The 16,460-nt window shown below is 42.3% G+C and overlaps 1 protein-coding gene across 1 annotated transcript; it reads right to left on the bottom strand.

Moving 5' to 3' along the window:
* Nucleotides 1–225: 225 nt before the first annotated feature.
* ACTL6A (actin like 6A) lies at nt 226–15,719 on the bottom strand. Its single transcript, XM_038415682.2, has 14 exons — nt 15,422–15,719; nt 12,988–13,064; nt 12,630–12,804; nt 12,064–12,164; nt 10,020–10,117; nt 9,205–9,299; nt 8,880–8,986; nt 8,706–8,795; nt 7,537–7,598; nt 7,076–7,190; nt 6,621–6,701; nt 5,410–5,505; nt 3,058–3,144; nt 226–2,365 (listed from the first exon to the last, which is right to left on the bottom strand). Exons 1-14 carry the CDS (start codon nt 15,444–15,446, stop codon nt 2,285–2,287), a joined length of 1,290 nt encoding a protein of 429 aa, XP_038271610.1. The 5' UTR covers nt 15,447–15,719; the 3' UTR covers nt 226–2,284.
* Nucleotides 15,720–16,460: the final 741 nt, after the last annotated feature.

The raw sequence follows: 16,460 nt of genomic DNA on the forward strand, positions 1-16,460 counted from the left end.
GTGCAGTTAATAGTACCTGTTTGAAAGAAGTAGCTTTGAAGGAAAGGACAAATGTGGCTAGATTCAACCATGCTATATGCAGCTACAACCACCTTGGATTCAATTAATTGTCCCAGTCAACGCAGAAGAGAACTTATGCTTGTCTCTAAGTGAAACTCTACTTTTACTTTGAAAGAGTAGGTAAGACATAAGAGCTTATTCATCTTTAGTCTATTTCATACTCTATACTCTATTTCATAGTGAACAGGAGTTGAGTTGCATACCAATAACCACTCATTGAATCTTTTACAAAATTAAAGCAGAATCACTGTTTACAAACATAACCTTTCACAAAACTAGCTACATTTAACACTACACCACCTACAAAAGTAATCAAATAAAATAGGATAGGCTGTGATGGAAGCAAATACCTGAGAAAAGATTAGCCTTCCTAAATATTCCCCTCCAGCATGAAGGATGAACAGCAAAAAAAAAAAATGTGGGGAGGGGTTTGTTTTCAAGGAGGTGAATTGTTTTTACTTGGGGAAAGCCACAGTTAACTGTTCACAGATGAGTGATTTTTTTTTTTAAATTATACTATAATTTTTCTGTCCTTAGAAGAAAATATACAGTATGCTTTCCCTCACTCTGATTGATTGAGGGGTATAAATTATTCCATTATTTATACACAACAAACAGGCTGTGGCAGTTGGCTTCAGTGTTTTCTTCCTCAAGTTTAGGGAGTAATAAAAGTCAACTTTATCTTGCTCTTTTGCCAGCATATATCCAATACATCCTGACATTTCACTAATGGCACTTGAATGTGGTTGTACAGTTATAAGAGTCTTGTTTACTTTCACTGTTTAACTTTCTCCTAGTCAGTTTGTTTTTCCTACCCTGACAGCCAGAATGATCTCCCCTGTCTGTATGCCATACTGCAGTTGCAGTCAGAGGTACTTGAGTTGGATCCTGCCTTGCTTTGAGAGAGGGCAATGCTAGCAGTGTTCTCCAACAGCCTTGAGAATCTGGAACTTGGTCTCTCCTTTGATCCAAAATAGCCCAAACTGATGACCATCAAGGCATGCTGTTAAAGTCATTTACTTGATGAGGCATGTAGGGAGGTTAAGGGGTCTGTTCCTGGGAGATGGAGCATTTTGATTTTAAGTTATTGGCTAATTGTGTTCATTTATTTCCTGTATGACTATTTTATGGGATTGGTTTATCATTATTAGATTATAAACCTAATCATTAGGGTGTCAAGAGCTTTCATATGGTCATTTTTAATTGTTTAAAGAACAAATAGGTAGTGATTTTCAAATGGGAATTTTAAAATTCAGAACCAAAACTTCATTATGGCAGGGGTGGAGACTAAATACAGAACAGAGCCAGGTGGTCTTGAGTTGTAGACCAAGCTTTGACACAAATTTCTTTTGTGGCTTTAGGCAGTCACTGTTCTCTGCCTTAGGTTCCCAGTCTCTAAAATGAGGACACTACTTACCTAGATCACACACGTTGTCCAAGCTAAGTACATTCTCATACCTCTGAAGGTGGAAAGCACTGTATATGCCAAATATTCACTGAAATGAAATCACTTCTATTCATAATAATTTTAGAACCAAATTTATACACAGCCTATATTCTAGGCCTTAACTATTTCATAGTACTGCATGAAAGAGGAAAGTATCAAGAGAACATTTTCCGCTACAAGACTAGTGCTGTTGCAACAGCTTCACAATTTATGTTGAACTGGGCTGCTTAAGATAAATTTCAGTATAAAAAATAGTTTTCCATCTGGATTGTTTATTAATTACAGAAGAGTATGAATGCTTGCTGAAAAACAATGTTGCTCAAAATGTGAAAAACAGGACCATTTTATTTTTTTAAAAGAAATTAGAGTAATTTGTTAAGGACAGCATATCAACAGGGAAGACTAATCTGTAAAAGTACACAAGATTTTTTTTTTTTTAAATAAATTTGATGCAAGGGCATTTCAAAGTATTGCATCTACCAGCTAACCTGTAAAGCTACCCCCAGGAAAAGATTTTTAGAGAAAATAGACATTTATACAAAATTATAAAATACTTATAAGAGTTATTGCATTTCAAGAGATAAAACATCCATTTTCTGTGACAGGACCATTTAAGCCTTTTAAACAATGTCTAAGGTTTGTAAAAATGGATCTTGAAGTATGCAAAAAACCAAAACTGTAAACTTTCTACAAAAGATTCCAGCCCATTCCTGAGTACACTAAAGCTATGAAACATAAGGAGCATTGGGAAGGCAGCAGTTTCTCACAGTGTGAGGTCTATGGGCATTTCCTTTCTACACACTGTTTCCCTCCTTCTTCATACTCTTGTTTAGAGATCCACATCTGTTGAAAGGTACCCTGCAAAACAGGAAAGAACAACAACTCAGTGCTGCACCTAGGGTATCATTAGCTCTGACCACATGAAAAGAAAACCAGCCTTTATATTTTTCAGGATGCAGCACAGGACCATGGCTGCAGCTATCTAAATGTATCTTTAAACTGGGTTTTGCATGTAAAACAACTAGGGAAGATTGTCACACAAACTGTTGCTTCCACGCCCTCTCTGGATATTACTAAACTACTCCCTGCTAGCCTTGTCTCATGTGTGCTCAGCAACTTGCTTTATAGATGTATTTTTTGGCCTGATCCTGCAAGTTTAGTACTTTTAGAATGCTCTAGATAGCATGTAGTTTTCTAAAGATCCAGCAAGAGAATACCTCAGGTGCCCTACCTCCTTCCCCTCTGGAGGCAAGGAAAGGAGCTTAATTAAGATTCTTTAGGTTTATGCACAGAGTATTCATTATTTTATCATCAGGATTCTCCTCTCCCACACCATGCTCAGCAGAGCTACTAGAGGAGCAGCCCTGTTAGTCTGTATCCACAAAAAGAAAAGGAGTACTTGTGGCACCTGAGAGACTAACAAATTTATTTGAGCATAAGCTTTTATGAGCTACAGCTCACTTCATCACTAATAAGACTCCTGTGGAATTAGGTTTTCAGCTAAAGATGCTGCTCAGCATCCATTCCCAAAGCTATGTCTGTTTACTGACCAGAGAAGCCAAAATTGAACCACCAATCCATGAACTGAACCTCCGCTCCACTGTTGTGTTGTTTGCTATCAACTTCAGCCGCATACTCTGAACAGAGAAAAAAAATACACGTTAGCAAGGTCAAACTGATAGATAGCTCAACTGAAGGTTCAAAACTTTTTCCCCTGAAGGGGATGGGGAGGAAGAGGTCTTAGGACTGCATTACAGACAAATATTCAAAGTGTTTAATTCATTTGTTGACACACAGGTCAACGATACTACCGTATATACTCGTTCATAAGCCGAATATTTTTGGTAAAAAAGTGATGCATCGAAGAGTGGGGGTTGGCTTATAAACAAGTTACACCAAAATTTGATGATTTTAAACTCTGTGAAATCATTGAATTGAATATCTAATACACTGGTGTTTTGTTTACCTGGAGCATCTGCAGGCATGGAGCCCCTCAGTTCCCTGTGGCTGCAGTTTGCCGTTCCCAGCCAATGGGAGCTGCGGGATGCGCCTCCTGCAGCTCCCACTGGCTGGGAACAGCGAACCGCGGCCACAGGGAACTGAGGGGTTCCATGCCTGCAGATGCTCCAGGTAAACAAAACATCCCGACCCACCAGTGGCTTACCCTGACAGGCCGGGAGCCAACGTTTGCCAACCCCTGAAATATAGGGTCAGCTTATGAAAGGATCATACAGTTTTTACTATTTTTAACCTATCCATCTTGGGGGGGTTGGCTTATAAACTAATGAGCTAATGAACAAGTATATATGGTAATACTATTACATTTTCTCTAACGTAGAGCTTGTCTGATTTGCACTTTGGAGTTTAGTGCTCCAAAAAAATACAGGTTAATTAAAGTGGCAGGTTGCTGTTTATTGGAAGCCTGTCTGACTTGTGTGTGCAATCCACAGAGAAAAAAATCTTCTATATTAACATGAGCTCAAACTGAATCAGTGAAATATCCTTGGAAATGGGTTAGCAGCAACACAACAGAAGCGAGAGATGATTAGGGGAAATTATCATCATGGCTTCGGAATAGTTACACAGCCCAGAGTAGCCAGAATCGTTATCTGAAAGCAGAGATAGACATGCAGTATTTTAAAACTAGCTAAGTATTTGCTGAAGTCTGCTTTATGCTATTACTTGTTTCCAAATTGCATTAAGTTTCTTTGAAACAGGATAAGTTTTTTCAACAGTCTGTAACTTGTGGCCCCGCTTTAGTCATTAAAGCTAAAAAGGGGCTGGGTCAGACAGTCTGAGCACAAGACTGGATTGCCTGCAAGCCCCAATGTTCTAATCCTGACGATTACATCGATTACCTTTGTTGCCTTCATAATTGTGACATCTGTCCTTCAGTTGTCCCAATACATATTAACTGGATAATACTACCTATTTACCAGATTAGTTACATTTGCAAAAAAACTTGAGGATTAGAAACACAATGGAGGTGCTAACACTTCAGTGAATCTCTCGCTTCTGCCTTTTCCAAAAAAAAAAAAAAAAAAAAAAAAAGAGCAGCATTCCATGGCCACTGCATAATCCTAATGAAATCAAAGCTGCAATACAGCAGTCAGTGCCTGTATAGGCATGTGTGACAGGGTGTGCATAACCCACCCTGGACAAGAAAAGGTTAACTCCACATTAAGGACAGCAGAAGTCCTGCCTCTCAGACCGTGCTGGGCATGCTCTAACTGCTGCCTCAGTATAAAAGGGAGCAGCCCAGCTCCTTTTAGACTGATCACTGAGGGGAGAAGATTCTTGATGGAGGCTCCAGGCTAGGAGCTGCTACAGCCAGAGACTGCGGGAACCGGAGAACCCAGGGACCAGACTGGTGGACTGCTATCTCCAGCGGACCACCAGGAGTTGGATTTCCAAGGAGTTACCCCCCGCCAAGGAACCTGAAGACCCAGGCACTGTATGGATTGCTACCCACAGGAGATGCGGTAGGAAATGGCCCAGGAAGGTGGAGGGAGTAGTATCTAACAACCGAGCAAGGTCAGTGTGTTGCAGTAGGATTCCCTGCTGACTGGGTGATGTCCACTCCTGTCACCAACAGGGCCCTGGGTTGGGACCCAGTGGACAAGGAGGGCTAAGGTCCCCCTACCCGGCTGCCACCCACCCTTAGGTGGTGGCCCACTTCCCTGACTCTGGCCACTAGGCCACGCAGTCCTGTATTCGAGGGCTGCCATAATGACTCCAGCCTCTGGGCTGTGCTGCTCTCAGCTAAGGACTGTCACCGCGGTGGTATCACTACCCCAACCTACCCTAAGGAGGACAGGGTGTGCATACATGCTGTTGCCTGGTACAAGGAAAAAAACAGACCAAAAAATGACCCAAAGCAGCAATTTAATAAGCTGTCTTACTGGTGGAGTTTTCTGAGAGAGCTCTCTGTTCAGTCTGTCTGTAAAACTCTGTATTAAAGTGTTTCCTCCTGCTACAATCACACTGCCATAGAGGCCCTGGAAAGAGAAAAATTCTGAACGTATTTTGGAAACGTTTGTTTTCATAATACAGAGAAAAGAAAATGCCATGAGTATATACAATCAGCAGTAAAAGTAAACTTGGCATCTAGACAAAGTTACACCATTACTAATACAATCAGCTTTCCACCATGTAAAAAATAATTTTAAAAGATACATTGGGGGAAAAGGCAGTTTGATGACTGATTCTAAATGGCTTTTATTTACTGTTTTAACCTTTAGTACTTCTAGATCAGCTTGTTTTCATACTCCCCGTGATCTTCTGCGCGTGCCTCCCCACTTCTCTCCTCCCCCACACACTGAGATATAAGAACGCATAACTAGATGTACCATCCATAAAGAACACACGAAGGAAGGATTTTTTCCCCATTAGAAAAAAGCGTGTCAATATTCTATTTACATTCACTAATATGACAGTTGCCAAAGACGGAACACAGCCTACCCAGCCAGCTTGAATTTGCAATTAAGGAAGTGCAATGGATGGACCAACCTATGTGCAGCCAACATCAGAACTGCACACAACCAAATGTTGCATGCTCTTCAACAGATGGTGTTGGTGGAAGCAAAAACGGAGAAGTTTAATTTTATGCTCTTTTTCCACCTGCACCATACAGTAAGTTAATATCAGAAACTATTTAATCTTCAGATATTTGGGGATGAATAGTCACAAAAAGCTATGCACATAAATGACAGTCTGAAGCTACCCACTGCACATTGTAGAGTCATCAAACTCTGGATATTTAACATGCCATTTTATTTATCTGTTTCGTTACACCAGAGTGAAACAAGAGTAACTCAGGATTTCAATGGAGTCTCTACATTTCCATCAGTGCAACAGAGGTCAGAATCTGACTTAGCTGTTCCCATGGTTTGAGAAACACTATCTTCATATGTTTTATCTGCATATTCCCCTAATAGCTACACAACATGTAGATGATAATGTATAGGCACCTCAGAATAAACTTCAAGGAGGTCAAGATTTCCATTTTAACTGATGGCAAGTGTCCATGCCTCTTCAGTAAATTTCATTGCTAAAATATATTGTAACCACACGATTTATTTAAAGCACAGATATTTTTCTGTCTAACACTTACTGGTCTGATGTCTATATCACACATTCCAACGCTTGTGGTGACAACATGGCTAACACCCAGCATTGTGTTGCCAGATAAGCCCTGGAACAAAATTAGTAAATCACAAATCAGTGCTTCAGAACAGCAAGGCACATTAAAGCAGTGAATGAACAAGGGTCTAAAAAGTTCTGCAGATAAATCTTTTCATTTATCTAAATATTTACTTCACACTCATCACCATGATCTCAGCACCACGTGAGTTTTATTTACAGAAAACCACACGTCTTGAATTGCATTTCTACTACCCCACCCCCACATAGGTAGCCCTGGAGAGCATACAGTGTAAATACATACATAGCTTCATAGTTTCATGCTTTGTGCCATCATAACATACTATGACCCATATAAAGGGAAAAGCTGCATAGAAGGGCTTCATAATAAACTATGTCTGCAAATTTTAACTTTCATGGTTTTACCTTTACATTGGAAGGGTCAAATAGTCCTTCAGGAATTTTTAGACGCTCTGCACCAAAGTCATAATTATAACCATTGGGGAATTCATAATGAACGGTCGGCATCTGTGCAGCTACCCTGGAGGTTGATATTAATCAGAACATTGGTCAGAAAGTAAAGATGCTAAATCACAATGCAGCAAATAGTCTAAACAGCATCATAAACAAAGAATTCTAAAGAATAAATTTTAATATGACTGTGCTTTTGGCAATCTTTCTGATTGTTGTTAGAATTTATGCACATTGGCATGGCAAGTGTAATCTCTAATCCAGCTAGTCACAGTATTCCTAACTCCAAAAGTAAATGATTTTGTGTAACGTCTTACTTTTGCAATAAGCTTTACAATAGAAACCATGGACTCCTACTCTGATAAATACATTTGACATACACATACTGCTAGTTTTACAAAGATACAATGACCTACTGTTCATCATAGGTTGAATCTGACACTTGGAGGACAGAGGCTTGGAAATCCTGAATTACACACTATGGAGAGAAGAATAAAAAGAAAAGGTGTTATAAGGATTCCAGTTCAGAATTCAGTATTATGTTAGAATTATATAAATGTGAAACTGGACAAAAGCCTTAAACAATAAGTAAACTTGGAATCTCAACACTGAGTGCACAAAATATGTGCAAAGCTTCTTTAAAAAACCATGAATGCATTTCAGTACATAGGCAATTTGCTGTGCTAAATCCTTATAAACTAAGGATTGTGAACAATATAAGAGGTATTGTTTCAAGCACAATAGGTTTTAAAGAAGTCAGAAGCTAGGGCACCTCCCATAATGACAGAGGAATATTTCCCCTCAGGAATTTTTAATGAAGGCTGGACTTGATCACAGCTATCATGGATTTTCATATTTAATATATTCGTTTGGCGATGTCTGTTTGGGAATATGATTGGATGATAAAAGCCTAATTGAGAGCTGAAGATTTAACTAGTGGAGAACCAAGAGCTCAGCAATATCACTGCAACAACACAAAAGACCAGACCTGCAGACTATCAAGACAGAGCTTCAGTTTCCCACAAAGGAACTGTGGGAGGAGAAATCTGATTTATGATTACAAAGGTGCACCCCAGTATGGTAACTCCTTTGTTAGGAATTTATCCCATCACATGCAATGATCTTCTGTATTGCATTAAAAAATGGAACACTAAAGGCGATGGCAAGTCTGAGTGCCCAAGACTTGATACATACATACATACATACATAGATGCGCCATGCTTTTACCCTTGTAACTATTTTATGACACACTAAAAAAAAACCAGATCTAACTGTAAACATCAGCATGAACTAAAACCACTCCTACAAGCCTATCCAGGAAGTAAAGCTCTAATGCCCTAGAATTTTCAGGGTTCGCAAGTTTTAAAAAGAAGACAAAAAAGATTATCTGATGGAATTATATTTTAAAGATGAAAGAGCAGCTAAACTGATTTTTAAAAAAATTCTCTCTCTACCCCCAAAAAAATGTCCTCTCCTATGTTTTAGACAGAAAGTTTTCTGATTTTCTCACACAAAAAGCTTCCTGTAATATACAGTAGCAAACGGGATCTCTTTGTGGGCCGGGGAGAAGAAAGGACTTACTTACATTACACATATAGTTGTGCCACGATCTCGTGACCGGAGGTAACTTCTCTTTTCTCTTCCAATTTGCTGGTGATCCTTCACGAACTGCTTCCTATGATTGTAGAAAAGTACACAGTCAGTCAACAATCTACACTCTGAAAAATGAACACTTTTAAAATCCAGTTAACTTTCTCACCTTTGATGTGATCATATATGGAGGGATTAGCTCTATGTTCATTTCCTGAAACAGTTCTCTGCACTGCATAGTAATAAAGTCTCCAGCAAGGGGTGATTTTACAATGCCTACAAAACATAAATAGAATTTTGCACTACGTTCAAATCCTTACAGAACAAGATGTCTGCAATAAATTGTTCATTTGAAACAAAAATAGCCCCTCTCCCACCAACACAAGCTTCTCCCTTTATAAGATATCACATTTTCTTTTAATATTAGTAATAAAACGCATTTCTTAATATGATGATCACAGTATACAAATTATTACATCTGTGAAACTTTTTACCTTGTTGAAGTACATATCCATCATGCACTGGAATAGCAGTGGTGTGAGTTGCCCCACTATCCAAAATCAGGCCTGTGGATCGACCATTAGCAAAGCTAATCAAAAGGATTAAGGAGAATGACAGAATTTTTACTTGGGAAAGAGTTTTGTCAAATAGTTAGAGCACAACTAGCAACGAGGACCCAAAGGGTTCTATTCCTAGCCACACAAGTGACTTGCTATGTTCATCCATTTACCCCTCTACATAAGGGTAATAAGTACCAAGCTCGCATACATGTTAGGCTCTTATTTATAGTTGCAAACTGATTTTTTAGCTCCTTGGATGAGAAATTACATAAAAATCAAAGAAATGTTCTGCAGAAATCTCTAAATAAAATATTTCCCATTTATTTAGATTTTGAACTGCCTATTAAAATGTACATGTTATCTTAAGATATTTACTTAATGCAGTGTAAGGCTTAATCCGTGATCTCAGAAGATTTCTGTTGCAGAAGACAGAAATTACTGCATTTTAGTAATCTGAGCAAAGCCATTTTAGGCATTCTGAGCTCTAACAAATAGCATAGGCTGTAAATATACACTAGAAGAAGTTGTCTCTCAGGACAGGAATCACACCAAGGGGTTTTCAAAGTTGAGAATTAAGGAGAACACACAGATGTGGAAGCTACCTTGTTCACATCAGCCATATGGATTGTTATGGAAATATTCATTTTGGTTAGAAAGAAAAGAGTAAGTTATCTTATTCTAATAATACCACATTGAAGAAGCTTGCTTTATTTCTTGGAAAAATACATGGATCAACATTTCAAGGATACGCTGTAAGAACTGCAGTTTTACACAAGAAAAAAGCAGGGATATTGTAATGTTCAAACATCAGTTCTGTCAATTTCTCACGCTTTGCTCTGGTATTCCACTACAAAAGAGGAAAAAAAATAGGTAAACAGACAAAACAGAAATATGTTTACCTCAAGATCCATTATATTTGTTACTGTATGCTCACAGGATGCCAGAAAGATATAAAAAGAAAGTTAGGATTATTACAGTTGTAGTTTAAGAGCAGTTGCAAAGTTACATAAAGCAAAACAAATATATATATATATATATATATATATATATATATATATATATATATATATATATATATATATATATACTTGGAATTTTATTTCCTTAGATGAGAATTCACTTGTTGTGCCACAAGCATTTCATTGCAGACTCATACACAAACACAGAAGGACTTTCTGAAATTTAAAAGGATGTTTACATGCATTTCCAGGGGGTTCAACTTTAAGCTATTAAAATAATAAATTTCTGTTGTTACTACTTTACACTTCTAGAACCCCTTCCATACCGGAATCTCAAAGCTCTTTATGAAAGAGTCCAAAACACACCTGTGAAATAAGCGTTACCCCGGTTTTACATGAGGAAATGTACATGTACACAGATGTAAAGTGGCTTGCCCAAGGGAGAAAACTGAACTCAGATTTCCCAGCTTTTAAAGCGTCTTACCACAGCTTTACTGAAGCAAAGGCAAAGACAATGTGCTAAGACACACCTGTGGATTGGAAGTCCCATTTTATTGTGAACTTCTTCTAAAGTTAATTGTTAAGTGAGTTTAGCCCTCATGTTAGGAGTCTGACTGAAGACCTTCATTTAGCTATTGAACAGGCAACCCCCAATGCAGACTGCGCCATACTCCATCACTGAACCTCAACCCTTCTAGAGGGATCATGTTTAGGAGTGGGAGGGTAGCACAGTCTCCCTATGCATTTAGTAGCTGCCTTCTTGACAGTTTCAGGTAGATCAACTGTGATGGTATGTTCTGTTACGTGGACATCTATACACTGAGAACTCGAATGAAACCAAGAACTCATTTCACAGCCTTCAAAACACCACCAACTTGAATTTAGTACCAGCCTTGGGTGGATTTATTTTTGTTTATACTTCTATAGCATGCATTCCTTGTAATATCCAAGTGCCTCTGAACTGCTAGCTGAAAGTGAAAGGCATCCATTCTCAATTCCATCCCACATACCCTTCCCTAACTGAACCTATCCAGACCCTTTCAAGCCACCACTTTCAATACATTAATGTGGAAAAATTTTATTTGCAATAATTTTATGTAAAAGAGGCTTCCATCTTCATTGTATGCACTCTCTGTGGTTTATATTCGATTCCTGTATTGTGCCTTGTAATCTAGAGCACAGTAAGGTGGGGAACTGCAGTCTACGTGTCTCCTTAAATTCTTACTCCTACGTTTTTATTTGATCTATGAAGCCAGTGAGTAATCCAGAGAACCAAGGTAAAAGCTTTGCCAATATACGTATTACTCTCCTTGGTTCTGTTTTTGAAGGGCTTGATGTAATGAATGATTTTCAAAAACATCTCTATTTTTAGTTAGTATAATAAAAGATCACCTACAATTTTACATTTCTCCCATCCTTCCCAAGAAACAAGAGGAAATCCAGCTTGAAATATGCGATCTTCATTTGAGCAGAGAGTGGGCAGTATGTACTGCATCATAAGAATGGTTATCATTTCAAGTTACTGACAAAAAAATAAACTAACAAAAAATAAAACACAGAGAATAATCCGGCAGAGTATTTTTAAATTGTTACCTCTAGAGCCCTGCAAATTTGCAGATATCAGATTTATATCCATGTTTGCAGATTGGATGTGGATATAAATTTTGTATCCGCACAGGGCTCTAGTTACCGCCTCTTAATTTTCTAAAAATTTCAAAACTCCTAACTTACAATTCTGTACAAGATTTGTACAGACAAGATTAGAACATTCCTAAATCCCAATGACAATTTGTTCATTATGACATTTCAAAACAGAAAATATGCTTTTACTCACTGGTGCTTCAGACATTAGGACAGGATGCAAACTTGCTTCAGATTTAATGTGCATCTTGTATGTGTGATCCAAAATTGCCTGGAAACTATCCCAGTCCTCAACTGTAAAAATGTTAAAGCAGTTGCAGAAGTTTAGACAATGTTATTGCATTTTCCGAAAGACACATTGTTAAGTGAGTCATCTAAAAACATAGATCAACCAACCAATTTTCTACTGAGCAGCAGTCTTAAAAATTCACACACTTCAGCAGCTTCACAAAGTTCTATACTGCTTACTGTACCAATAATATTCATCCCCTTCTTTTTCCCCACCATCATCATCAGATGGGACCCATTCCAACCCATTACATGGAGGAAAACCTCTATATAGTTTTTCCTCAGATCAAGCAAATGTTCACAGCCTGATAATTATTATAACTTTAGAATAAAATTTTTTCATTTTTAGACAGAGTATTCATGCAAATGAAATGTTAATACATTTTGCATATGACAGATGTAACTTTGCAGCTGAATATAAAGTTAATGATCAGATTTTAAGAACAAGAGGAAAAAGACAGAGCACCATACTCATTCCATTTTTTAAGGGTGAAATAGCCTCCATGTTTTCCCTTGGAACTCGCAGTGCATTGGTGTCTATGTAGTAAGTAGGGCCCCCTTGTTTGCCTTTGTCACCATCTATTTCCATCAGGGTACTGCCATCGTCCCTTTCCAGTACCACACCAATAGCAGTGGGAAAGTCAACCTGCAATGTAAAATGTGAGCAGGGTATGGCAATTACACAGTGTGTATTTGTTTACTTAAAGTACTGTTTTCATTTCACCTATGCATTTTTTTAAAAAACATTTTCTACAAACTCAGAATTTGTTTGCTGGCTCGTATAATACTTTTTTACATTTTAATCTTATACGATCACAATGACTCTTACCTTTGGACAGTCCTCACCAGCATAGCCAGCTCTCACTGTATAGGAACCGATATCAAAAACAAGAGCCCCAACTTCATCTGTAAGAATTATTAGTAAACAGGCAGTCAGTAATTATTACAGTCATATAACAAAAGCTAAAATCACTGTGTTTACCAGCTAAAATGTCATGCCAAGATACTTTTTGTTAAACACGTGTGCAAACCACCACCACAACTTTTTAACCAGGATTTAAAATTGGCAAAGAACAGAACATTTTCTATCAGAAATTTAAGTTGCACAAGAGTGATCCAAAAAAGCTATTGTATTTTAACTAAATAATTAATAAAGTGCTTTTGTTCAAAATAAGCAAAAAAGGAAATTTTTGCAGAGTAAAAAAAATATTGAACCATCTTCTGGAAGAGATTTTCAGAATGTGTTATAATTTACTCACACAGCAAGTTACATGGGCCCCTACTTCCTCGGATTATTAGAAATTAAACAGAAAAAAAGTTAAAACTAGATGTAACAGACTATAGACACTGATGTTTAAATTAAGAAATACATTCATTCTTTTAAGCACTGATCCCCAAAGAGGCTCTGTATAGGCTCAACAAGATTGGGGTCCAGGTTGGCAAAATTAAATCTTCAATCTTGAGTGCTGGGTACAGGAGGTGCTCCGGTGCAAGACTATAACACCTTGGCTTCCAAATAAATCTTTATTCTTGGAGTGCTAACCTGAATTTCCCACCAGCAACATAACAGCATCAAATGTTGCCTGACACCACTAATCTAGCTGTCTGACAGTTCTAACAAGTAGGAAAAGCTTCAATGAAATTTACCAAAGATAGAAACTAAGGCCTTCAAACTAGTTAGCCTTTCCATTTTAATGAAAACTTTCAAGGTATATTGAAGCATTGTGCATTTCCGCAGCAGAGAAAGCTGAATGGAGAACGGAGTTATAGCTGTGATGGGAAGAACTATGTGGGGAAAACTAAGTTTTTATAAAGGAGAGCTGTAGCAGAGAGAGAGGTGTTCATGGGTGGAGCAATACAGCTGTACTTCAGCTGAGAAAACTGTTTAGAGCAAAGCTGTCACTTTACGCACCAGAGCAGCAGCAAATAACTGGGGGGAAAAGCTGCAAGAAATGGGGAGCTGCAGCAGAACGACTGCAAGGAGGCCCATGGTTTAGGAAACTACAGCAACATTAAGTGGGAAAGAGCTGCACAGGAAGAGTGGAACAGAAAAGTTCATGGATGGGGGTGAGGGGGAGAAGCTGCAGACAGCCCAAACCTTTGTGGGAAGTGACAGCAAATGTAACGGACAAACTAGATCACAGGCTTGATGGTGCAGCAGGCGGAGGCTCAGAGGGGGACCAGCAAGAGGCAGAGGCTCAGAGAAGGACAGGAGAAGGCTCGTGGGGAACAACCCTGGGGGTACAGCAGCAGCTCGGAAGGGGGCCTGGGGAGGCTTGTAGGGTACAGCTCTGGGGTGGAGCAAACAAGGGCTCGGAGAGGGACCTAAGGGAGCAGCAAGAGGCAGGGGCTTGGAGGGGGGCGGGGAAGGCTTGTGGGGAACACCCCTGGGGGGTACAGCAGCAGGTAGGGGCTGGGAAAGGGACCTGGAGGTGCAGCAGGCAGAAGCTCGGAAGGGGGCGGAAGAAGGCTCGCGGGGAACAGCCCTGGGGGTGCAGCAGCAGGAGGCCGGGGCTCGGAGGGGGGCGGGGGAGGCTCGCGGGGAACAGCCCTGGGGGTGCAGCAGCAGGAGGCCGGGGCACGGAGGGGGGCGGGGGAAGCTCGCGGGGAACAGCCCTGGGGGTGCAGCAGCAGGAGGCCGGGGCTCGGAGGGGGGCGGGGGAAGCTCGCGGGGAACAGCCCTGGGGGTGCAGCAGCAGGAGGCCGGGGCTCGGAGGGGGGCGGGGGAGGCTCGCGGGGAACAGCCCTGGGGGTGCAGCAGCAGGAGGCCGGGGCTCGGAGGGGGGCGGGGGAGGCTCGCGGGGAACAGCCCTGGGGGTGCAGCAGCAGGAGGCCGGGGCTCGGAGGGGGGCGGGGGAGGCTCGCGGGGAACAGCCCTGGGGGTGCAGCAGCAGGAGGCCGGGGCTCGGAGGGGGGGCGGGGGAGGCTCGCGGGGAACAGCCCTGGGGGTGCAGCAGCAGGAGGCCGGGGCTCGGAGGGGGGGCGGGGGAGGCTCGCGGGGAACAGCCCTGGGGGTGCAGCAGCAGGAGGCCGGGGCTCGGAGGGGGGCGGGGGAGGCTCGCGGGGAACAGCCCTGGGGGTGCAGCAGCAGGAGGCCGGGGCTCGGAGGGGGGCGGGGGAGGCTCGCGGGGAACAGCCCTGGGGGTGCAGCAGCAGGAGGCCGGGGCTCGGAGGGGGGCGGGGGAGGCTCGCGGGGAACAGCCCTGGGGGTGCAGCAGCCGGGGCAGGGGCTCGGAAGTGGCGCTCCGCGGGCGGGCACTCACCTCCCCCGTACACCCCGCCGCTCATGGCTGCCACGGGGCCTGTCTCTCGCCGCGGTCCTGGCAGCCCCCCGGTAACGAGCTGTTCTGGCAACAATAGCCGAGTGCGCGGCTGGCCCGCGCTCACTCACACCGCCGGCTCAACCGAACCTGCTGCTCTTCCCCTCCAGCCAACGGAGCGCGCCTCATCTCCCAAAGCACCTACCACAGCGCCGGCTTGCGAGCTACCCGAGCGTGGCGACCAATCGCGGCCAGCAAGGGGCGGGCCGAGAAAGCGGGAGGCCTATCCCAGCCAGGAAAAAGCGGGAAGGAAGCAAGAATGGTTGCAGTGTGCGGGTAGAGAGACTGGGCGGGGCTTGGGGGTAAAGGGAGGGAACGGGGGGGGGACGGAGAGGCGTTATAGGCAGGGGGGCTGGGGTCAGGCTGATGGGCTGGGGCTGGGGCTGGGGCTGGGGTGCTTTGGGGCAGGTTGGGGGCTAGGGAGGGGTGCTTTGGGGCTGGCTGGGGGTTGGGGGCTAGGGAGGGGTGCTTTGGGGCTGGTTGGGGGCTAGGGGCTAGGGAGGGGTGCTTTGGGGCTGGTTGGGGGCTAGGGAGGGGTGCTTTGGGGCTGGCTGGGGGTTGGGGCTCGGGAGGGGTGCTTTGGGGCTGGTTGGGGCTAGGAAAAGGTATGCTGGAGCTGGGATTTGTGGGCTAGGGAGGGGTGTTTTGGGGATTTGGGAGAGGCATTTTGTGGTGGGATGCGTTAGGAGGCTAGGGGGTATTTTGGTGCAGGATGGGGTTTGGGGGTGTAGTTGGGGGTTAGGGAGAAGCATTTTGGGGTGGGAGGCTAGGAGGGGTATTTTGGGGCAGGCTGGTGTTTGGGCACTAGAGAAGGGTATTTTGGGGCTGGCTTGAGTAAGGAGTTGATAACTGGCCAAACCTGCCCACATCAGGGGCACAAAAGGCCTGAGGAGGAAAAAAAAAAGTGCTTTTGGGGTGCCCTGAACAGTAAGCTGCTGTGTTACCCCTCTGCCAAAGAGAGCTTTGCTGGAGCTTAAACAGC

The sequence above is a fragment of the Dermochelys coriacea genome, chromosome 9 (genome assembly GCF_009764565.3).
Source record: "Dermochelys coriacea isolate rDerCor1 chromosome 9, rDerCor1.pri.v4, whole genome shotgun sequence".
Classification (NCBI taxonomy): domain Eukaryota; kingdom Metazoa; phylum Chordata; order Testudines; family Dermochelyidae; genus Dermochelys; species Dermochelys coriacea.